We start from the raw sequence: 23,955 nt of genomic DNA on the forward strand, positions 1-23,955 counted from the left end.
CCCGGCTCCTGTCCTGAGCCCTCCCCCCATCCCCGGCTCCTGTCCTGAGCCCTCCCCCCATCCCCACCTCCTGTCCTGAGCCCTCCCCCCCATCCCTACCTCCTGTCCTGAGCCCTCCCCCCCATCCCCAGCTCCTGTCCTGAGCCCTCCCCCCCATCCCCACCTCCTGTCCTGAGCCCTCCCCCCCATCCCCAGCTCCTGTCCTGAGCCCTCCCCCCCATCCCCAGCTCCTGTCCTGAGCCCTCCCCCCCATCCCCACCTCCTGTCCTGAGCCCTCCCCCCATCCCCACCTCCTGTCCTGAGCCCTCCCCTCATCCCCACCTCCTGTCCTGAGCCCTCCCCCTCATCCCCACCTCCTGTCCTGAGCCCTCCCCCCATCCCCACCTCCTGTCCTGAGCCCTCCCCCCATCCCCACCTCCTGTCCTGAGCCCTCCCCCCATCCCCACCTCCTGTCCTGAGCCCTCCCCTCATCCCCACCTCCTGTCCTGAGCCCTCCCCTCATCCCCGGCTCCTGTCCTGAGCCCTCCCCCCCATCCCCACCTCCTGTCCTGAGCCCTCCCCCCATCCCCAGCTCCTGTCCTGAGCCCTCCCCCCATCCCCACCTCCTGTCCTGAGCCCTCCCCCCATCCCCACCTCCTGTCCTGAGCCCTCCCCCCCATTCCCACCTCCTGTCCTGAGCCCTCCCCTCATCCCCGGCTCCTGTCCTGAGCCCTCCCCCCATCCCCACCTCCTGTCCTGAGCCCTCCCCCCATCCCCACCTCCTGTCCTGAGCCCTCCCCCCATCCCCACCTCCTGTCCTGAGCCCTCCCCTCATCCCCGGCTCCTGTCCTGAGCCCTCCCCCTCATCCCCACCTCCTGTCCTGAGCCCTCCCCCCATCCCCACCTCCTGTCCTGAGCCCTCCCCCCATCCCCACCTCCTGTCCTGAGCCCTCCCCCCCATCCCCACCTCCTGTCCTGAGCCCTCCCCTCATCCCCGGCTCCTGTCCTGAGCCCTCCCCCCATCCCCACCTCCTGTCCTGAGCCCTCCCCTCATCCCCACCTCCTGTCCTGAGCCCTCCCCTCATCCCCACCTCCTGTCCTGAGCCCTCCCCCCATCCCCACCTCCTGTCCTGAGCCCTCCCCCCATCCCCACCTCCTGTCCTGAGCCCTCCCCTCATCCCCAGCTCCTGTCCTGAGCCCTCCCCCCATCCCCGGCTCCTGTCCTGAGGCGCGGGCCTGCTGGCCTTGGTCACTGCGGTGCTGCAGTTCTTGGTGGTGGACTTCTTGGTTTCCGTGCCCAGCAAGCACGTCTGGGCGCTGGGCTCTCGCCGTCCATGGCGCTGCCCCCAGGCCCGGCCGGCAGCCTTCCTGTCCCAAATGTGCGGGAAGAACTGGAGACGGGATCATGTTCCTGCGCGGGGGTGGGGGTGGGGGGAAGCATGGCCGTAGCTGTCGCCCAGGGGACCCTGCTCACGATCTGCAGGCCCCCAGGCTGAGTGGGTCCTCTGACCCCCTGGAGTCATCACCCGGGAGGCAGGGACCAGGGGCGGCTCCGGGAGGCCTCTGTGTGACCCTGGCTGAGGCGGGGCGGGTGCCGCCACATGCCCGCTGCAGCCAGGCTTGGGGTGGCCGAGGTGCGTGCACGGCTGCAGGGCGGGGCCGGTGTCCGCCTGTTTCTGACCCCTGCCCACCACTCACAGCAGCCCCATGCCCAGTGGCTCTGCGGGGACGAAACCCCAGCACAGGGTGGAGGCCCAGGCCCACTGCCCTGCCAGGGTGGGGTGGGGTAGGGGATGAGAGCTGGGGGATGGGGGTGGGGTGGGGGGTAGAGGTAGGGGTGGGGTGGGGGATAGAGGTAGGGGTGGGGTAGGGGATGAGAGCTGGGGAGTGGGATGAGGGTGGGGTGGGGGGTGGGGGTGGGGGTGGGGTAGAGGATGAGAGGTGGGGGATGGGGGTGGGGTAGGGGATGAGAGGTGGTTGGTGGTGGTGGGGTGGGTGATAGAGGTGGGGGGTGGGGGATAGAGGTGGGGGTGGGGTAGGGGATGAGAGCTGGGGAGTGGGATGAGGGTGGGTGGGGGATGGGGGTGGGATGAGGGTGGGTGGGGGTGGGGTGGGGGGTGGCGGACAGGGGGTGGGATGGGGATGGGGTGGGGGATGGGGGTGGGGGTGGGGATGGGGTGGCAGACAGGGGGTGGGGGTGGGGATGGGGGTGGCGGACAGGGGGTGGGTGGGGGATGGGGTGGGGGTGGGGGATGGGGTGGCGGACAGGGGGTGGGTGGGGGATGGGGTGGGGACAGGCTCTCTGAGGCGCCCGGGGGTGAGCCAAGACAGCCTCCCGGAGGAGCCGCCGCTGGGAGGGGCCGGGCCTATGGCCGTCGTGCGCCGTGGTCACACCTGTCGTCATCACAGAGCCCCTGGGCCCCTCGGGCCGCGCTGGCTGACCCGGAGGAGAGCGTCCACGGGGGCGACAGCACGCGACAGGGCCTGGCGCAGGCGCTGCTCCCCGAGCTCACCGAGCAGGACCTGGAGGCCGTGCGGCTGCGCGAGGAGGCCGTCCTGCGGCTCGAGGTGAGGCCTGTGCGTGTGCATGTGCGTGTGCGCCTGTGTTGTGTGTGTGTGTGTGCACTGGACCCTGGGTTCCCTGTGGTGGCGACACGCCCCGTGGTCAGCAGACTGAGGCCGCTCCCGCCTGAACGGCAGGGGCCCTCCCTGGCCCCGGGGGTGTGGAGAGGTGGGGCCCAGGGGACCCATCAGAACTGCTCGGTGTCTTGCCTGCCACCCTGGGTTCCCCAGTCGGGCACAGCGTCCGGCAGAGCTGGGGCCTGCCCTGGGGGCCGGTCGGTCCCTGTGGCCACGCCGGGGCACACACGTTCCTGAGGCGCTCACGCCGTGACCAGCGTGCGACCAGGTTCTTCAGCTCTGTCCCCGGCCTGTCTGCTGCACTTGGTGGTCCGTCCATTCACCACAGCCGTGCCAGAGGCCAGGCCCTCCCGCCCGGGGCCCTCCCCGCCCGGGCCCTCCACTAGCGAAGGTGGAGTTCCCGCTGCCCGTCCCGCGGCCATGCACCTCCGTCCTGCACTCCCGTCCTAGGCTGTCCGTCCCGCGCCCTCTGCTGCTGAGCACGCAGCCCGAGCGGGGCCTGGGGTCCCTGGGTCACAGCAGGCTTCAGTGCCCCGCCTCGTCCGACTTCCTGTTTAGCTGATGATCGCGTTGTGTCTCTCTGTCCACCGGAGTGGAAGCCCCGGGGGCAGGGTGTGCCCGTCACTGCTGTGTTCCCAGCCCCGAGGGGCCAAGGACACTGGGCTCAGTGACTGCTTCCTGGACAAAGGGTGGGTGGGGGATGGTGGGGGTGGGGGATGGTGGGGGTGGGTGGGGGATGGTGGGGGTGGGGGATGGTGGGGGTGGGGGATGGTGGGGGTGGGGGATGGTGGGGGTGGGGAATGGTGGGGGTGGGTGGGTGAGTGCGGGTGAGGCTCCTCGGAAGGCTGTGGGTGAGGGGCTGTGGGTGAGGGGCTGTGGGTGAGGGGCTGTGCGGACTTGGCTCACGCACCTTCTCATCTGCCCCCATAAGAGCCTGTGGGAGGGAGATCCTGTCCCAGCGTCACTGAGGCCGGAGAAGCCCTGTCACTGGGCCCAGGCCATGGGGGGTGGGGCCTTGCTGGGCCTCGGCCCGGCCGCCTGACCGGAGCGGGGTGTCCTCCGGGCTCTGACCGGAGCGGGGTGTCCTCGGCTCTGACCGGAGCGGGCTGTACTCCGGTCACTGACCAGAGCGGCTGTCCTCGGCTCTGACTGGAGCGGGCTGTCCTCCGGGCTCTGACCGGAGCGGGGTGTCCTCGGCTCTGACCGGAGCGGGCTGTCCTCCGGGCTCTGACCGGAGCGGGCTGTCCTCCGGGCTCTGACCGGAGCGGGCTGTCCTCGGCTCTGACCGGAGCGGGCTGTCCTCCGGGCTCTGACCGGAGCGGGCTGTCCTCGGCTCTGACCGGAGCCGGGTGTCCTCGGCTCTGACCGGAGCGGCTGTCCTCCGGGCTCTGACCGGAGCGGGCTGTCCTCCGGGCTCTGACCGGAGCGGGCTGTCCTCCGGGCTCTGACCGGAGCGGGCTGTCCTCCGGGCTCTGACCGGAGCGGGCTGTCCTCCGGGCTCTGACCGGAGCGGGCTGTCCTCCGGGCTCTGACCGGAGCGGGCTGTCCTCCGGGCTCTGACCGGAGCGGGCTGTCCTCCGGGCTCTGACCGGAGCGGGCTGTCCTCCGGGCTCTGACCGGAGCGGGCTGTCCTCGGCTCTGACCGGAGCGGGGTGTCCTCGGCTCTGACCGGAGCGGCTGTCCTCCGGGCTCTGACCGGAGCGGGCTGTCCTCGGCTCTGACCGGAGCGGGGTGTCCTCGGCTCTGACCGGAGCGGCTGTCCTCCGGGCTCTGACCGGAGTGGGCTGTCCTCGGCTCTGACCGGAGCGGCTGTCCTCGGCTCTGACCGGAGTGGGCTGTCCTCGGCTCTGACCAGAGCGGCTGTCCTCGGCTCTGACGCCTGCCCCCGCGCTGGCCTCCCTCCCGGATGAGAAGGACGTGGAGGTCAGGCAGCCACGCCAGGTCGGTCAGAGCCGGCTCCGTGCGCCCGGCAGCACCTCCCGGCGGGGCTGGCTCTTCCTGTCTGCGGGCAGGCAGTGCCGTCTCCCGGGGAAGGAGAGGCTAGAGGAGAGGGCGCATGCCGGACCATTGCCAACGCAGCGGGCTGACCAGGAGCTGTCTGGCTCGCGGGCCTGGCGCCCACCACAGCCACTCCCAGCTGCGCCTGCCAGCCCAGTTCACCTGCAGCTGGAGCGTCCTGTCACCTGACCCAGGTGCCAGCTCACAGCCCCGCTGCTCGGTTGCCATGGCTACCTGGCAGCTTAGGAGGGAGGAGGCCGGGTGAGCAGGGGCCAGGAAGCAGCTTGAGGCTGAGCAGGGCCGGCCCGGCCCTCCCGTAGTGGGTGCTGGGAGCCCCGGCAGGGTGCTGCCCTGGCTGAAGTCTGGCTGATACGGAGCTGTAAACCCCGAATAAATCAGCACAGTTCGCTGCTCCATCAACCGGAACCCACGTCCTTGTAGGTGGAGGGTGGCCAAGACCCTAATTGTAAGCGGAGCTCGTGCGACGGGGAAAACGCAGTGGCATTTCGGAGCACACGCCCAGGTTTTATTGCGTCCCGTGCAGGTGCTCGGAGCCAGTGGCAGGAGAGTCAGGAGGCTCCACGCCTGGCACAGGCCCCGTCCCCGGCACCCTCATGCACCGCGGTCAGGGCTGCTTGACGCCTCGGAGGACCCCGTCTGGGCAGCTCCAGGGGTGTCTCAGCCCCTGAGCAGCCCGTTCCTTCAGGCCCCGACCAGCCAGCCTCAAGCCCACACCCAGCACTGAGGGCGGGACTGCGGGAGCGGGGTTCCCGCCCTGGCTCCCGGGATCCAGACCTCTGGGGTGTCCTCCAGGCTGCCTGGGCGCCGGGCCCCACCTGCCCCGGTGTCCCCCGTCCGGGCTGAGGCTGCCCAGGCCGGGTGCCCTGTAGTGACTGGAGGGTCGCTGTCCCACCAGCGCCTGTGCCCAGACACGCCCACGCCAGCCGGTCTGTGCTCCTCCTGGGAACCTCCTCCCGCCGGCCTCGCAGGAGAGGTCTGTCCACTGAGGCCCAGGGCACTCCTGGCCCAGGCCGAGGCTGGCGTGCGGTTGGTCAGCGCACCTTGGCGGGTGGGCAGGAACCTGGAGTCTGGAGGTGGTCAGTCTGTCCATGGCCCTGGCGAGCCTGCAGCCCTTGTCTGTGACCTTGGTGTCTCGGCCTGAGGGTGGCACCTCAGCTCGGCCTCCCAAGCCCACAGGGCACCAAGACAGGCCCCGGTGACGCGGCTCCCACAAAACGGCCCAGGCTCGGGGCACCTGCCCCCACCCGGATGCACAGACCCTGGAGCCAGCACCCGCAGGCCCCATGCTCGCCACCACCTTCCCGGCCGTGGGCCCCGATCCCAGTGATTGACATACGATCAGTGGTGTGTGGGGGCTTAGGCTCGTGCTGATCGTGCGCTTCCCAGAACTCCAGGGAGGAGCTGCGTCTCCCTGCCAGAGGCTGCAGGGTGAGGTGACCTGTGGCCATCGATCCTGTCTCAGAAGGAGCTAATGAGCGGGCGGGCGGGCCGGCGGGGGCGGGGCAGGTGGGCGTGCTGTGGGCTTGTCTCCCCAGCATCATTGCTGCTCTGCTGGGCAAATGGAGGGAAGTTGGAGTTGGTGTCATGGGAGATGCCAGAGGCAGCGTGATGTGTGGGGCAGGGGATGCCCCAAGTTCTCAGGGTCCAAGTTTCTGCTCCTCACCCCACACACTAGCTTCATGAAGCCACGCAACGTTTGTATAGCAGTGGGGCTACCACCCACCCACCCACCATCCATTATCCATCCATCATCCATTCATTCATCCATTCATCATCCATTCATCATCCATCCATCCATCCATCCATCCATCCATCCATCCATCACCCATCCATCCATCATCCATCATCCATCCATCATCCATCATCCATCATCCATCCATCATCATCATCCATCATCCATCATCCAGTCATCCATCCATCATTCACCCACCCATTCATCTACCATCCACCCATCCACCCATCCACCCATCATCCATCCATCCATCCATTCATCTACCATCCACCCATCCATCCATCTATCCATCCACCCACCCACTATCCATCATCCATCCATCATCCATCCATCTACCCACCCACAACCCATTATCCACCCATCTACCCATCCATCCCTCCATCCACCCACCATCCATCCATCTACCCACCATCCATCCAGCCACCCATCCATCTACCATCCACCCACCACCCATCCATCCATCCACCCACCACCCACCACCCACCACCCACCATCCATCCATCCACCCACCATCCATCTACCCACCTACCCACCACCCACCCCCCTTCAGGATTCACTGGCAGCGCCCGTGTGTGGCCTATGCAGTGCCGACACACAGAGCGGAGCCGTTGGGGTGGGGTATGAAGTGCCTACGGGACTGGGAGCAGACAGCTCTTCCCTCTGCTGAGGGCCGCGGGGCCGTGCTGGGGACCCTGACCTGCCTGGACTCAGCCCTCCAGGGCCACGCTGTGCTCTGTGCCGGTGTGGAGCCATGGCCGCGGCACTCGGGGAGTTTGGGGTTGGCCTGGGAGACAGCGTGCAGACCCCAGCCCTGCCCCTGACTCGGGGGCTGACCCGGCACCAGGCGGGCGTGTCGGCGGCTGGCTCTCGCCAGCACTCGGGTGCGGGCCTGGGCCTCCACCGCAGCCCGGCAGCTCATGGCACCGTCTTGTTTCCACAGAGCGACCTGCTGGATGTGACCCAGATCCTCAAGGACTTGGCCTCCATGGTGTCGGAGCAAGGAGAGGCCATCGGTGGGTGCCACGCCGCCGCCCAGCCACCTGCTCCCCGTCCAGCTGCCCGCTCCCCAGGCGTGGGCACAGCTGCGCCGGGAGGAGCCAGGCCAGGGCGGTTCTGGGGTCTGAGCGGTCTCCTCGCCTAGGAAACCGGGGGGCGGGGTTTATACAGGAGGGCCCCACCCATTGTGCTCCTGGATGGGTCCTGGCCTCCATGGCCCCTGGGTTCCTCCCCGCCCCAGGGCTGCACGAGGGAGGGCAGGAGCGGGAGTGCTGGGCGGGGGAGCGGGGGCACCTGAGGTCCTGGTTCTGCTGCTGCTGGTCCTGTGGCCTCTTCTCAGGAAGCGTGTGTGTGTGTGTGTGTGTGTGTGTGTGTGTGTGTGTGTGTGTGTATGTGTGTGTGTATGTGTGTGTGTATGTATGTGTGTGTATGTGTGTGTATGTGTGTGTGTATGTGTGTGTATGTGTGTATGTGTGTGTATGTGTGTGTATGTGTGTGTGTGTGTGTGCGCGGGGGCAGCACTGCGGGAGTTCCCTCCCGTGAGGGCCACCAGCCCCCCCGTGGGCCAGCCCCCACACTGAGTCCCCCACCACTGAGTGGCCCCCCCACTGAGTGCCCCCCCACTGAGTGGCCCCCCCCATACTGAGTGGCCCCCCCACTGAGTGGCCCCCACACAGAGTGGCCCCCCACACTGAGTGGACCCCCCCACTGAGTGGCCCCCCCATACTGAGTGGCCCCCCCCACTGAGTGGCCCCCCCCACTGAGTGGACCCCCCCACTGAGTGGACCCCCCACTGAGTGGCCCCCACACAGAGTAGCCCCCCCTCACTGAGTGGCCCCCCACACAGAGTGGCCCCCCACACTGAGTGGACCCCCCACTGAGTGGCCCCCCCATACTGAGTGGACCCCCCCACTGAGTGGCCCCCACACAGAGTGGCCCCCCACACTGAGTGGACCCCCCCACTGAGTGGCCCCCACACAGAGTAGCCCCCCCCACTGAGTGGCCCCCCACACAGAGTGGCCCCCCACACTGAGTGGACCCCCCCACTGAGTGGCCCCCACACAGAGTAGCCCCCCCCACTGAGTGGCCCCCCCCACTGAGTGACCCCCCACTGAGTGGCCCCCCCCACTGAGTGGCCCCCCACACTGAGTGGCCCCCCACACTGAGTGGTCCCCCACACTGAGTGGCCCCCCCACACTGAGTGGTCCCCCACACTGAGTGGCCCCCCCCACTGAGTGGCCCCCCCACACTGAGTGGTCCCCCACACTGAGTGGTCCCCCACACTGAGTGGTCCCCCCACACTGAGTGGCCCCCCCACACTGAGTGGCCCCCCCACACTGAGTGGTCCCCCACACTGAGTGGTCCCCCACACTGAGTGGCCCCCCCACACTGAGTGGCCCCCCAACACTGGTGCTCAGGGGGGTTTCCCTGCTGCTTCCCTGGCCCAGGTGCCCAGAGCCCACACGCTCAGCACCCGGCCAGGCCCAGGCCCCCCCTGCACCCGCTCCTTGGCTGAGCGAGGCCCCTGGGAGCCCACGCCGTGCCTGAGCCCTGCCGGCCCGGGGCTCTGCTCATGTCCGAGACCCAGGGGAGCCCGTGACCTCCCGGCACCGTGTGCGCCCCAGGAGGAGTGAGTGGCGAGGGCGCCACCTGCCCTGGGCCTGTCACCACTCAGGGCGCCCTCTGCCTCCGACCGCCCTGTCACCGTCCTCCCGGCACCCGCTCCTCGGGCCTCAGCGTGGCGGCTCAGCCTGTCCCGCCTCTGGCCGCCTGCAGCAGGGTGGGGTGTGCCAGACGGACACTCAGACGTCACCCAGATGGTGACGGAGTCCCAGCGGCAGACTGACCAGAGGGACCGGCTCCGGCTCGGGAGGGGAGGGCAGGGGAGGGCTGACCTGGGCAGCCACGGCCGGGCCCAGGGCCCAGCGCCTCTGAGACGCCCGCCTCACCGGGGCTGTTCCTACAACCCTGCGGGCGGGCGGGGCGGGGCCAGGGGCCTGCGGTGCTCTGCCCCCCTCGGTCCCCCCCTCAGGCTCAGGCTAACCGCTCCTGTTGTCTGGTTTGCAGATAGCATTGAAGCCAGCGTCGAGGCAGCGTCCTCGCACACGGAGGCCGCCAGGGAGCTCCTGGCTGGAGCCAGCCGGCACCAAGTAAGTCCGAGGGACAGCCCGGCCTCCTCCCCTCCCCATCCCAGAAGCCTCAGGCTGACCTCCCCGGAGAGGGGCACACCACGGGGCATTTCTGAGCCCAGGACTGGCATGAGGGCGGGGAGAGGGCGGGGTGGCGGGTCTGCACCTCCAGGGTGGTCGCCCTGCCTCCTGCGGTGTCACCTGTGGAGGGTGCAGGGCCCTGCCGGCTGCGGGGTGGCAGGGGGGTGGGGGATGGATGGGTGGATGGGTGAATGAGGGGGGGATGGATGGATGGGTGGGTGGATGGATGGATGGATGAGGGGGGGATGGATGGATGGGTGGATGAGGGGGTGATGGATGGGTGGATGGGTGGATGGGGGTATGGATGGATGAGGGGTGATGGATGGATGGTGGATGGGTGGATGAGGGGGTGATGGATGGATGGGTGGATGGGTGGATGAGGGGGTGATGGATGGATGGTGGATGGATGAATGAGGGGGGATGGATGGGTGGATGGGTGGATGGATGGATGAGGGGGGGATGGGTGGATGGGTGGGTGGATAGATGAGGGGGTGATGGATGGATGGGTGGATGAGGGGGTGATGGATGGATGGGTGGAGGGGTGAATGAGGGGGGATGGATGGGTGGATGGGTGGATGGATGGATGAGGGGGGGATGGGTGGATGGGTGGATGGATGGATGAGGGGGGATGGATGGATGGGTAGATGGGTGGATGGATGGATGGGTGGATGGGTGGATGGATGGATGAGGGGGGATGGATGGGTGGATGGATGTAGGGAGGAGGATGAGAGGAGGGAGGAGATGGATGGTGGATGCGAGGTGGGTGATTGAACAGTGGATTGGCAGTGAGTGGGTGGATATATAACAAACAGAGGGGCAGGGTGGGGATGGACAATGGCCAACTTGGGTGGGCACAGGTGGGTGGTGGGCAGATGGGCACTGGGTGGATGCAGATGTTGGTTCCTGCCTCAGGCAGCGCCCCCTCTGACAAGGCTCCTGCACCCCATGTGCTCCCCCAGACCAGGCGGGCCTGGGTTCAAGGCTGGCGCCGCTGCAACCCAGCTTCATGGTGACTTTGGGGGCGGCCCCTCCTTTGAGCCTGCTGGATGGCGCTGTGACGGGGGACGTGGGTGCCACGCCCGCTGTCCATGCTGCCGGGGCACTGACCCCGCCCAGGCGTGCGGAGCCTGAGCTCAGTGCCCAGCACTCGGCCTGTGCGCCTGCACACTCGCGTGCTCACCCGGTGCGGGGCGGGCGCTGCTGGGCTGGGGGTGGCGTGTGGTTTGGGGTCCCTGAGACATTCGGTTTTATGTATTTATGTATTTGTTATTATTAATATATTTCTATTGATTTCAGGAAGGGAGAGGGAGAGATAGGAACATCCATGATGAGTCATTGATCGCTGCCTCCCGCACGCCCCACTCGGGGGATCGAGCCCGCAACCTGGGCTTGTGCCCTGACCGGGAATCAACACTGACCTCCTGGTTCCTAGGTTGAGGCTCAGTCACTGAGCCCCGCCCCCGCCAGGCGTCATTCCTGATTTATAGGCCAGGGTTGGGGTTAACCCCGCCTTTGGGCCTGGCCAGGGTGTCTGGTTCGAGGGCAGGGAGCTGGGAACTGGCCTGAGAGGCTGACAGGACGCTCTGCAGCCGGACCGCCGGCCTCCGAGGTTAGACTCCCAGGCCAGCCGTGCAGGGCCCCAGTGCTCCGCCCAGCACCCCCCCCCCCACCCCCGCTGCCCCAGCTTTGCCTGGTGAACCCCGGCTGCTCCAGCGAGAGGTGACGAGGGGACACCACCGTGGCGGGTGTTGGGGGACTGGCGTGTGCGTGGGAAGGTCCCTTTCAAGGCAGAAACAATGTGGTGTTAAAGTGGTGGGGAATGTGGGCTCATTTTCAGCAGCTGTATGCAAATTGCATGCAAATGAGACTATTTTCCTTCAAGTTCAGAGGAACAGTGTTCTGGGTCCCGTGGGCCCAGCCTCTTGCCCTCATTCGAGCGGAGCCCCTCGGAGGCTGGCTGGGCGGGCGGCCACCGCCGTGCTTCCCAGAGGAGCCGGCCCTGCGTCCCGCCTGGGTCCTGGCCCAGCTCGCAGGGACTTGGCGCGGCCCTGAGCGGTGGCTCAGCGCGGACCGTGTTCCCACATCCCTGCGTGGTCTGCAGGCTCAGAGGAGAGCGCCACCCCACCCACGTCACGATGGAGCTGGGTCACAGCCAGTGGGGGCCCCGCGGGGACGGACACCCTGGGGCCCGGCGCCGGCCGCTCCCGCTCCCCACCCTGCTGCCCACGCGTTATTAACCCGTCTCCTGTCGGTGACCTCTCGACAGCAGAAGAGAGAAACCACAGGATTAACCCTCGAACCCTGACGTGCGTGCTCCGCAGAGAGGGTGCGGGTGGCGGTGGAGGAGGCCCGAGGGACGGGAGCTGCTCCTCTAATGGCCACAGCCTGGCTCCTGGGCGGGGCCTTCGCGGCCTAAAGGAGGGCGGAGCAGCGCCGCGGGGATGGGGATGGGGATGGGCAGGTGCGCGCTCACGGGTGCGTGGAGGCGTGGGGGAGGGCGTGAGCAGGAGAACCCTCCACCTTGTCCTTCCGTGTATGTTTGTTTGTTTATTTTGTTTATCTCAGAGCGGAAAGGAGATGGAGAGGGAGATGGAAACATCAGTGATGAGAGAGAATCATTGACTGGCTGCCTCCTGCACGCCCCCCCCCCCCCCCACGGGGGATCGAGGAGCCCATAACCCAGACCTGTGCCCTTGACCGGAAATCTGACCGTGACCTCCTCCGTGTCCTTTCCTGATGATGGTTCTGGGGGCCTGGCTTCTCCTTTGGAGCCCCGGCCGCAGGGAATGGCCAGCTCCCGGGAAGGTCCCTGTGACGGGCTCGGCGTCTGAGAACAGAGGCCTGACCGCGGGTGGGGGTGGGACGTCTGGTCTCATTCCAGCGACTTGGGCTTGAGCTGTCACTCACCTTCTGTGTGACCCTGGGCCTCAGCATGCCCATCATTGAAATGGGCTCCTGGTCCGGGACGGCTCCAGGCCCGAGCGTCAGCACCACAGACAGCGCCACGGCGGCTGCTCTGCAGGAGGGGGGCGGGCACCCGGGCATCCTCAGGGCCCCCTGTGCCCTCCTCGCTGGACACAGACCCCAGGCCTGGAGCGGTGTCACCTGGCCGCCCCGGGAGGGCGCGGGAGGGAGGACCGTCGCTGGGGATGGTCTCTGTGCGGGTTGTGGCGGCGGGACCCTCACACCGTGCGAGTTCCTGGCCAGGTGACTCCGTGGTCTCCACGGGGGAGAGGAGGGTACCTGCTGCTGCGGGGCAGCCACGGGGGCTCGTTAGGAGCGGGGCCTCCGCCGGGAGCCTCGCCGTGGGCTCCAGGGCCGGCGCGGTGGCACGGGAGACGCATCTACAGAGCCTGGTTCTCCTCGAGGGAGCCAGTCGCCCTTCCCATCGTCCGAGGGGCAGTCCGTGCCCACCCTCCCGCCCGCTGCCTGGCGGCTCTGCCCGCAGTCGGCTCCCACGCGTGTGGTTGGGTCCCCGCCCCGCGCCACATGACCCTTCGCTGTCTGTCACCCAGCTGTGCGCTAGTGATGCTGTCTGAGGGCGGACTGTCACCCTACTCTTCGGGGTGCGGCCCCTCCCTCGCCTTTGCCCCTCATGCGCATATTTGGGAGCCGCCGCGGGAGGTTCCCGAAGCAGCCTTGGCATTGTTTCTGGGCCATTTCGCCTGTGAACACAGGACGTCTCGGCTTATTTCCGTCTGTGGTGACGTGTTAAGTACACTTAGCCCGGCCGGCGGGGCTCAGTGGTTGAGCGTTGACCTCTGACCCAGGAGATCATGGTCCTGGTCACAGTCAGGGCACACGCCCGGGTTGCCGGCTCGATCCCAGTGTGGGGCGTGCAGGAGGCAGCCGATCCATGATTCTCTCTCATCTTGGTGTTTCTCTCTCCCTCTCCTCCCTTCTTCTCTGAAGTCAATTCAACTGTATGTTTTTAAAAAGTTCTTTAAAAAATAAAAATAAATACACGCGGACCACGGCTTTCTCCAGCGACAGCCTCCCCGTCTTTGTAAAGGCTCCCTCCTCAGCCAGCGTTTGTCTCTGAAACAGCCCACAGCGCGGTGGCCGGCGGTGGGACGGCGTGCCCCCTGCCAGGGAGTGCGCAGGCCGCCACGCCTTGGAGGGTCTTGTCTGCCGCTTGCCTAGGTGCCCTCTCAGCTTCCCTTTGATGAGACCCCGTCGCGGACAGCAGCGCGTTTCCTCTCCCCTCTGCGCTGCCGGCCGCAGATAAGTCCCTGTCCTGGCCTCGAGGGTGCCCCTCCCCCCCTCCCCTCGGGTGGCCCGCCCTCGCGGTTCCAGCACACGTGGGCTCTCTGGCCGCACCTGGGCGACAGGCCTCGAGGTTGCAGGGACCCCATGGCCCGTCCCAGAGGAGGCGCCGGGGACCTCGGGTCCCAGCGGAGAGCTCTCGGCGCCCGCACCCTGTCCGCGCCCTCGGGACGGAGTGCCCGGGTCAGTGCAGAACGCGCCGTTGCGATCCGCCGGCATTTGTAACCCACTTAGAACACGGGGTATTTTTGATGCGAGCACTTAAACAATCCATTCCACACCCATCTACCCAGACCCGCTGATGGTGAATAATTCTTTTGAAACGGAGTCTAAATATATACAGAGACGTTTCTGAAATGCCACGAATTCCGAAGACATGTGCATGAGAAACAGCTTCTGAGGACACGGTAGGGTCGGGAGGTTCCGCGGGGACGAGGGTCCCCGTGGGCCAGAGGGGCAGCACCCCGCACCCACGTGCCCACCCAGCCCCTCCGGGAGCCCTGGGGAGTCACTGCCCTCTCTGCACTGCCGGACCTCGGGGACCTCGGGGACCTCGGGGAGCAGGGCCTGGGTGCCCGCAGGGCCCTGCAGACGGTGCAAGGGGAGCTCCCCCAAACCCCTCCCCTCCCTTCTCCCTGCCCCCCCCCTCCCTGAGCCTCCCCAGGGAGCCCTGCACACGAGGCAGCCCGGCCCTTTGGGTCTCTCTGCTTCACGCTTTGTGAGAAGGTGCTCCCCACTGGCTGGGCCTACACCGCTGCTGGTCCCTAAGGCCCGGATGGTGGTCCGTAAGGCCCGGATGGTGGTCCGTAAGGCCCGGGTGCTGGTCCGTAAGGCCCGGGTGCTGGTCAGTAAGGCCCGGATGGTGGTCCGTAAGGCCCGGATGGTGGTCCGTAAGGCCCGGATGGTGGTCCGTAAGGCCCGGGTGCTGGTCCGTAAGGCCCGGGTGCTGGTCCGTAAGGCCCGGATGGTGGTCCGTAAGGCCCGGATGGTGGTCCGTAAGGCCCGGATGGTGGTCCGTAAGGCCCAGATGGTGGTCCGTAAGGCCCGGATGCTGGTCCGTAAGGCCCGGATGCTGGTCATTAAGGCCCGGATGCTGGTCCGTAAGGCCCGGATGGTGGTCCGTAAGGCCCGGATGGTGGTCCGTAAGGCCCGGGTGCTGGTCCGTAAGGCCCGGATGCTGGTCCCTAGGCCCGGATGCTGGTCCGTAAGGCCCGGATGGTGGTCCGTAAGGCCCGGATGCTGGTCCCTAGGCCCGGATGGTGGTCCGTAAGGCCCGGGTGCTGGTCCGTAAGGCCCGGATGGTGGTCCGTAAGGCCCGGATGGTGGTCCGTAAGGCCCGGATGGTGGTCCGTAAGGCCCGGGTGCTGGTCCGTAAGGCCCGGATGGTGGTCCGTAAGGCCCGGATGGTGGTCCGTAAGGCCCGGATGGTGGTCCGTAAGGCCCAGATGGTGGTCCGTAAGGCCCGGATGCTGGTCCGTAAGGCCCGGATGCTGGTCATTAAGGCCCGGATGCTGGTCCGTAAGGCCCGGATGGTGGTCCGTAAGGCCCGGATGGTGGTCCGTAAGGCCCGGGTGCTGGTCCGTAAGGCCCGGATGCTGGTCCCTAGGCCCGGATGCTGGTCCCTAGGCCCGGATGGTGGTCCGTAAGGCCCGGATGCTGGTCCGTAAGGCCCGGGTGCTGGTCCGTAAGGCCCGGGTGCTGGTCCGTAAGGGCTGCAGAGTGCGGGCCAAGCTTCTCCCAGGCCTGGGGTCACGCCCCTGCCCACCCTGCCCGCCCTCCCGCCCACTGGCTGTCCCCGAAGGACCCCCCGCCCCTGGTCTCAGTGGGAGGGGACCAGGCAGAGGGGCACCTGGTGGGGGCCCTGGGACTGACAGCCCAGCGTCCGTACTTCCTCACCGCGGACACGGAGCCCATGAGGCCTGAGGGCGGCATGTGCAGGGCCCTTCCCTGGACCCCCTGGCGATCATCCTGTTTCCATTGAGCCTCGCCAGGTTTGGGGCGGCACTGGGCCGAACGTTGCCCCGTCTTCGAGAGCCTAGTGGGAGAGGGGCAGGAGCAGAGGGTGACGGCGGCTGTGCTCTGAGGGAAGCAGGGGCCGGGGAGCCCAATGTGAGGGGAGCATCAGGGAGGGCATCCTGGAGGCGGCGCTGCTGGAGTTGGTTTTGGAGAATGAGGGAGAGTTCTCTAAATGAAGGTGCCCGGGCTGAGGGAGGAGCTCGTGCAGGGGCCCCGCAGGACTGGGAGGCTGGGCAAGCCCGGGGCCCGCACCCTCCTCGGGCCTCCTGAGACCTCCTGGGGCCTCCTGGGGCCTCGTGGGGCCTCGTGGGGCCTCGTGGGGCCTTGTGGGGCCTCCTGGGACCTCCTGGGGCCTCCTGGGGCCTCGTGGGGCCTCCTGGGACCTCCTGGGGCCTCCTAGGGCCTCCTGGGATCTCCTGGGGCCTCGTGGGGCCTCGGGGGGCGGCCGGAAGCAGTGGGTCTGGGGCTCAGAAGGTGGAGCTCTTCCCCAGCCGGTGGATCAGCTTGACAGCGACCACACCAGAGGCTCCGATGGGCAGGAAGACACTAATTGGGCCCCAATCGGGAGCGTAATTGGCGTTAATTGGCTCCCCACAGCCTCCTGCTGAGGGGCTGTCATTTCAGACAATCAGTCACAGCCGATGCTGGGGCACCCGGGTGTGGGAGCGAGGAGCAGGCGGGGCGCCCTTCCTGGGGGCGGGGCAGGGCTGAGGACCCCCCTCCTCACTGGCCTCGGCCCACTCTGCCCCCACCCCACGGACGGGGCGGCTGGGATGGGGCGGCTGGGACGGGGCGGCTGGGACGGGGCGGCTGGGACGGGGTGGCTGGGACGGGGCGGCTGGGACTCACGGATCAGGGGCTGGGAGTCCGGGGTCAGGCGGCCGCAGGGTTGGCCCCCAAGGCCCCTGGTCTGGCCCGGACCTTGGTCCCCACGTTCGCTCTCCCTGCGTCCCTGGGCCCAAGCGTCCGCCTCTCCTAAGGACGCCAGTCAGACGGGGTCCGGGCCCACCCTAGGGACCCGCTATGGCGGGGTCACCTCTGTGAAGGCCCCTCAACAAGGAAGTCCCCTCCGGGCCCTGCGGGTTGGGACTCAGGAGACGGAGAGGCACAGCCAACCCTGACCCCCCTCCCAGGTCAGCGCCGTGCTGTCCCCGCAGCTCTGTCCCCGACCGCCAGCCCAGGGGGAGGGCTTGATGTGGACATGGGTGCGTCCATCCCTCCATCCATCCGTCCGTCCGTCCGTTCATTTATCCATCCCTCCATCCATCCGTCTGTCTGTCCATCTGTCCGTCCATCCATTCATCCGTCCGTCCATTTATCCATCCCTCCATCCCTCCATCCGTCCATCCATCCATCTGTCCATCCATCCATCCATCCATCCATCCATCCATCCACCCACCCACCCGTCCGTCCATTTATCCATCCCTCCATCCATCCGTCCGTCTGTCCGTCCGTTCATTTATCCATCCCTCCATCCATCCGTCTGTCTGTTCATCCTCCATCCGTCCGTCTGTCCGTCCGTTCATTTATCCATCCCTCCATCCATCCGTCTGTCTGTCCATCCCTCCATCCATCCGTCCATCCGTCCGTCTGTTCATTTATCCATCCCTCCATCCATCCGTCTGTCTGTCCATCTGTCCGTCCGTCCATCCATCCATCCATCCATCCACCCACCCACCCACCCGTCCGTCCGTCCAGCAGCCCCGCCGGGGTCCGGGCCTCCTGCCTTCAGGAAGGACCTCCAGAAAGTGAGGGGCAAGCTCTCCGCACCTCCATGGCCATCCCGGCGCCCCCTGCGGGACACAGAGGTGCTCACAGGAAAGCGCCCGTGCTCTTGGGAGTCCCCCCCCCACACACACACCCCTCACTTTCCCAGAAAGTCCCCGTGTGGCCCCTGCGTTTCCATCGGCCCTGGTGGAGGCTGTGTCCAGGGGCGGCCACTGGCTCCCAGCTGGGGAAGGGGCTCCCACTCATGGGGGCTCCTGGTGGAGTGAGGTGTGGCCTCTGCCCCCTCAGGCTGCCCTCCCTGGCTCTTGCTCTGGGGCTGCCCTGAGCCCTGAGATGAGGTGGGGGGGGCAGGTGCTCCTTCCCCTGCCCGGGAGCTCCCCCTGGGATGGGGGTGGGGTGGGGGTGGGTGCAGGTGCTGGGCCTGGAGTGGGAGGCGGTGGGAGGGACGCTGCCTGGTGCCAGGAGGGAGCTGGCAGGGCTGGGGCTCTGAGCACCCCATCAAAGGCCGTCTCCGCCTCCACCATCTGTCCCAGCCGAGCATCTGGCAGCCGGGCCCTGCCTGTCACCGCTCGCCCTCCTCTTCCCCTTGATGTTGCTGCAGAGGCCCAGTGGGTTTGCTGGGCGGGAGGGATCGGGGCGGGGGGCGGGGTGCTGGAGAGGCCAGCTGGGTGGACGCTGATCAGAGCCTGGGAGTCCTGGGAAGTCCTTCCTCCGTCCCCACATCCTCTCTGGGTGACCGGCCTGCTTCTCATAGGATCACCCTCTCTCCAGCCGGGCCCTGCGGCTCCCGGCTCCCCCTGCCCTGTTCAGCCTGGGGTGGGGGTGGAGGATGGACAGGAGGCTCAGGAGGGCCAGGCCTGAGTGTGGATCACACTGCCCAGCGCGAGGCCAACGCCGCATCCTGGGAAGGTTGAGCCGGGCCAGGCTGGGCACCTGGGCACGGCCCTGACAGATGGCGGGCGCGGCGCCAGTGGGTCCCGTCAGCTGGGCTCTGCCTGGGCCACGCTGATGGGGGCAGGGGCACAGCCGGGGTCACGGTCAGGCCTCGATGCGGGACGGGTGTGAAGCCAGACTATGGCCGTACCCCCCTCGGGCACCCAGGGCCGCGCCACAGGCTACTCCGGGCTCGGTTCGCTGCCGGCTTTGTTAGGGAACCGGGTGTGCAGGAGGGCGGACACCTCGGGCACCCCGTCTGTGAGGGGGGAGGAGGGAGCAAGCCTTGCTGCTGGTGCCAGTCCTGCTGTCGTCACGAGCCGGTGGCCTTGGACCGGTCTCTCTCTCTCTCTCTCTTTTTTAAAATCTTTATTGATGTCAGAGAAGAAGGGAGAGGGAGAGGGAGAGAAACATCAATGAGGAGAGAGAATCATGGATCGGCTGCCTCCTGCTCACCCCCTAATGGGGATGGAGCCCACAACTCGGGCGTGTGCCCTGACCAGGAATCGAACTGTGACCTCCTGGGTCATAGGGCGACGCTCAACCACTGAGCCACCCGGCCGGGCAGTCTCTTCGTTGCTCTGAGCCCTCCCCTGCAGATGGGTGTCCCTGGGACCTGCCCCCCAGGGCAGGGGGCGGGGGAGGGTATTTGCCTCCCAGGAACGATGCAGCCATGCCCACCCCATCCTGGCCCCCTGTGCCCCCTCCCGCACACACTGGCCTGTCTGTCCAGCAATGTGTCTCAGATGTACCCACACCGCCGGGGCATGTCACGTGACCTCTGAGCCCGTGTCCTGCCCTCGGGCCCAGGGCCCTTGTGATGATGGCTGGCCTTTGGGCTGGTGTGTGGGTCCCTCCCGAGGTGGAATGACTCGAGGCAGCTGGATGCGGCTGGTCATCCCAGCAATGCCCACACCTGAGAGAGTACCTGAGAGCCGGACCGGATCCTCACCCCAAAGCTCACTGTGGACACCGAGCCCCAACCCCAAGTTCAGCCCCACCTCCTCCAGGAGCACCGCCCCAGCACCCTGCCACCTCCACGCCCAGCCCAGCGCCGCTCCTGATGGGCGTGGTGCCAGCTCAGGGCAGACCCCTCCGGAGGGACAGCTTCTGCCTCGGCGCTGCCCAGGGTGCCCGGCCCTCTGCGTGCCACAGTCCCCAGCGGGCAGGAGCCATGTGCCCCCGGGTGGGAGGTTGGGGGCCAAGACACAGCACCCTCTTTCTCCCTCCCAGCTCCAGAGACACAAGATCAAGTGCTACTTCCTGTCGGCTGGAGTCACCGTCGTGCTGGTCATCATCCTTGTCATCGCCACCTCCGTCCCAAAGTGATGCCACCTGTGGTAGGTGCCCCAGCCCCACACCCTCATCCCTCCGTCACCCACCCACCCGTCTTTCCATCCATCATGCAGCCACCACCCATCTAACCCTCTGTCATCCATCCTTCCATCCATTACCCATCCATCTACCCATCCACTATCCATCATCCATCCATCACCCAACCATCATCCATTCATCCATCCACCCATCATCCATCCATTTATCATCCATCATCCATCCATCCTTCCATCCATCCATCCATCCATCCATCCATCCATCATCCACCATCCACACATTTATCATCCATCATCCATCCATCATCCATACATTTATCAGCTATCATCCATCCATCCATCCATCCATCCATCCATCTATCCAGCATCCATCCATCCATCACCCAACCATCATCCATTCATCCATCCATCCATCATCCATCCATTTATCATCCATCATCCATCCATCCTTCCATCCATCCATCCACCCATCCATCCATCCATCCATCCATCCATCCATCCATCCATCATCCATCCATTTATCATCCATCATCCATCATCCATCCATCCTTCCATCCATCCATCCATCCATCCATCCATCCATCCATCCATCCATCATCCATCCATTTATCATCCATCATCCATCCATCCTTCCATCCATCCATCCATCCATCCATCCTCCTCTGTGTCCAGGCCCAGGTGTCTCAGCAGGGGACACGGCAGAGGGGGGGGGGCCTCTTTTCCTGGAACTCACAGCCAACCTGTAGCTCCCGTTACTACTCACTGACTTCCCGAAGGTGACGCCCAGCCATTCCTCTGGGCAGTCAGTGAGCGGAGGCTGCGGGCTGTGTGGTGGGCATGTGCTGGGAGCCCTGGAGAAGGAGGAGGCCCTGGTGGGGAGACTCAGTCGGGAGCCTCGTGGAGACCCGTCGGGACTGGGGAGTGGGGAGGTCCCGAGCTCAGCGCCCTGGGCAGGAGCTGGAGGGGGACCGGATCGGGACAACAGGTGACGCGCCTTGAGTGACAGCGCGGAGCCGCCGCTGCGTGCCAGGCAGGTGTCTGAGTTACTTATTGCTGGGCAATACTTAGCTTAAGGCTTAGTGTCCAAACGCAGCCCCAGACGTTTATCGCCCACGGTTTCCACGGACGAGGAATTCAGAGGTGGCTACTGGGCGGCTGTGCGCGGCCGGGCTGGGACGCCCCGACAGTCAGGAGCCGGCTCTGGTCTGTGCTGGGCTGGGGCCTGGGAGGCTGGGAGGGCTCACAGGACTGTCAGCCTGTGTGCCGGGTGGGTGCCCCCGGGACCGCTCCTCCGCCTCCAGGTGGGCGGATCCCAGCCTCACTGCTGGGAGGGAGGCAGGGCCTTGTGGTGACCTCCGTGCTGAGCCAGGGACAGAGGGCGGGGCATGGGGAGGACGGGCCTGGGAGGGTGGGGTGGGGCGCGCAGGAGACAGGACTCCTGCTGGTCCCGACGAGGGGCATAGCTCCAGCTGCAGGCCCCGCTGTGGGAGGGGCTCCCCAATTCCTCCAGCCCCAGGCCCCCAGCTCCATCTTCCAGGGGCTCAATGGGCCCCCCTCCCGCCACAGGACATGGGCCGCAGCCTGTCCTCCCTCCGTCCCTGCTGCGCTGTCTGAGGACACAGGAGACGGTGGTGAAATACACACAGCAGCTGAGGAGGGAGAGGCTCTCCGACGTGGGCTGATGCTTCCTGCAGACAGGCCGCCTGGGGAGCTCAGGCTCCGGCCGGGAAGAGCTGGGTGGGAAGCGGGAGCACGTGCGTGTCTGCGGGAGCACGTGCGTGTCCGCCTGGCTCAGCCCGCCCTCCCTCCCTGCTGATGGTGCCCCCGGCAGGCAGCTGGGGGGGGGGAGGGGGTCCATCCAGTGGCCCTGCACCTCCTCTCGCACTGCCACCAGCCCAGGGGAGGGGCGCTGCTCGAGGCCCTGCTCCTGGGGGGCCGCGGGCCCCGGGGGTCTGGCGGGCTGGGAAGAGCCAGGCCTGGGCAGCGCTGGCCTCTCGCCCCCTGTGGTCACGGCAGGCCACCTTTCTGGGGGCGCTGACCGAGCCCATTGTTTGCAGGTGGAGGCTGTCACCGGGCCTGCGCAACCCTGAGAGCGCCGCACCGTAGTCCCCACTGGCGCCGACCCGCCGCCTGCCCCTGGCTGCACCCCAATAAACTGCCTCCGCTCAGCCCACCGCGTCTCCACCTGCGCCCGGGAGGCCTCCTTCTGGCTCTGGAGCCTGGCTGTGTGTGTGAGTGTGTGTGTGTGTGTGTGTGTGTGAGCCCAGTGCTCTCTGGTGCAGAGTGTGCTGGCTAAGGTGGGACATTGGTGTGAAATGTGTGCTGGGGGTGGTCCCACGGGAGACCCAGCACCACGGGCCGCAGTGTGGATGGGAGGGCCCGGCCCCCTCCCGGGGAGACCCAGCAGCCCGGGCCTCTGGAAACCTTGCGGGATTGGAGGCCGCTCCTGAGACCCCACCTGCTCTGCCTCCTGACGCCCAGCGGGGCGGGCAGGATGAAGGGGTCCTGGCTGGAGCGGAAATAGAGACCCCCTGCAGGAGAGGGGGCCGCGGAGGAGACGCCCTCACAGGAAGGGGCGGGGAAGCCCTGTGGGCGAGATGGAGGCAGCCCCTCCGGCTGTGGGGCGGGTGCAGGCCGGCGAGGTAGGATCCCGCCAGCACAGCACTGGGCAGACTGCCCCCAGGTCCCCACAGAGCTCGGGGCCTCACCGGGCAGGAGAGGGGCCCACCCGGGAGGCCTCCCCGAGGGTCTCAGGCGCTGCTTCGCGGGGGAGGGGCCTAAAAGGTTTGGGTCAGGCTGCTTCGTCCCACCTGCTTCAGGGTTTAAGATTCTGAGCAGCTCTTTCTGCCCCGGGACAGGGAGGTGCGGGCATGGGGAGGTGCGGGCACGGGGAGGTGTGGGGTGCAGCCTGGACAGGGGGCGGGCAGACCCGGGGCTGAGCTGCGGCCACCTCCTCAGCTGTGCTGCAGTGACCGGTGGCTGCCCGGGCCCCAGGGGCGTCTGCGGGAGGCGCCGGGAGCAAATTGGATTTGACATGCGGCCTGAGGTGTGGGGCAGCCGGGGACAGGCCCGACTGGGCGTCTGAGCTGGAAGGCTGGGCGGGGCTGTGGGGGCAGGGCCGGCCCTGGACTCGGGATGGAGGGGCAGTCTCTGCCCCAGTTGGGAAACCTGAGACCTGGAGGCACCGGGTTGGGCCCCGTAAGCTGAGGTCCCCGTGCTGGGCTGTGGCCCCCATTGGACAGATGAGGTCACTGAGCCGGAGAACGGGTTCGCCTGCGGGAGGACACGGGCCGGGTCCTGCCTCGCCTGCCTCTGAGCTGCATGACCTTGGAGAGCCGGGGGCCGGCAGCCCTCCTGTGGGACACGCAGGACCCCGGCACCCCCTGCTGGCCCATCGGCACCGCCCTCGGCCGGGTGGAGCAGCTGTTGGGGTGAGAAGTTCAGGCGGGTGGCCGAGGGCAGCTCGGGGCCAGCACAGGGCCAGGAGGCAGGCGCCCAGGACAGTGCTGATGTCAGCGGCAGCCGCCAGCGCCGGCTGGACTCGAGGCCTCTGCTCAAGGAGTCCGGGTGACCTTCAGCTCCGCCGTGTGGCGCGGCGAGAGGCTGAGAGCCACGCGCTGTCCCTGCCGAGCCAGCCCAGCCGGAGACGCCTGCCCAGCGGTGCCCATCGGCTACGGGCACAGGACATGACAGGGGTTGGTGTGAGCAGCTGTGACCATGGTATCCCCTCCCAGAGCCAGCGGGGCTGGGGGAAGGACCCTCCTGTCCCTCCTCCTGGGACGCCCGGAGGGAAACCCGGTCCCCCGGTCACATGGCCCGGGGGGTGGAGCAGGAATGAGAAGCGCCTCCTGGTGTCCAGGCCGGACAGGATTCTCGGAGCCGGAGATCGGTGGGAATTGTCGTACCTCCCTTTCCGGGAGGCTGGGAGGCGGGAGGACCGGCCTCGGCACATGGCAGGTGGCTCAGAGGTGTTTGCTCAGCGGGGCCGCACCCATGTCCCTTTCCTTCCATCTCTCCTCAGTCCCGTCTCTCCCTGGCCATCCTCTCAGCCACCTCGGTGCCCTGGAGGAAGCATCCATTCTTCATGCACCTCCATCTTTCCATC

General features: G+C 67.2%; 1 protein-coding gene across 3 annotated transcripts in view; it reads left to right on the forward strand.

Moving 5' to 3' along the window:
* The window catches only part of TSNARE1 (t-SNARE domain containing 1), a 49,749-nt gene that overhangs the window by 17,163 nt on the left and 8,631 nt on the right, over positions 1 to 23,955 (forward strand). For 2 of the 3 annotated variants that reach the window (XM_079796364.1, XM_079796366.1), the window contains exons 8-12: positions 2,389 to 2,547; positions 7,311 to 7,383; positions 9,434 to 9,516; positions 19,753 to 19,859; positions 21,908 to 22,016. In XM_079796364.1, the coding sequence (XP_079652490.1) occupies positions 2,389 to 2,547; positions 7,311 to 7,383; positions 9,434 to 9,516; positions 19,753 to 19,848 (411 nt within the window). In that variant the 3' untranslated portion in view covers positions 19,849 to 19,859; positions 21,908 to 22,016. Of the gene's footprint in view, positions 1 to 2,388; positions 2,548 to 7,310; positions 7,384 to 9,433; positions 9,517 to 19,752; positions 19,860 to 21,907; positions 22,017 to 23,955 lie in introns of those variants that run through there. The other variant, XM_079796365.1, reaches the window with a different exon arrangement.

This window comes from Cnephaeus nilssonii (genome assembly GCF_951640355.1).
Source record: "Cnephaeus nilssonii genome assembly, chromosome: 18".
Taxonomy (NCBI): Eukaryota; Metazoa; Chordata; class Mammalia; order Chiroptera; family Vespertilionidae; genus Cnephaeus; species Cnephaeus nilssonii.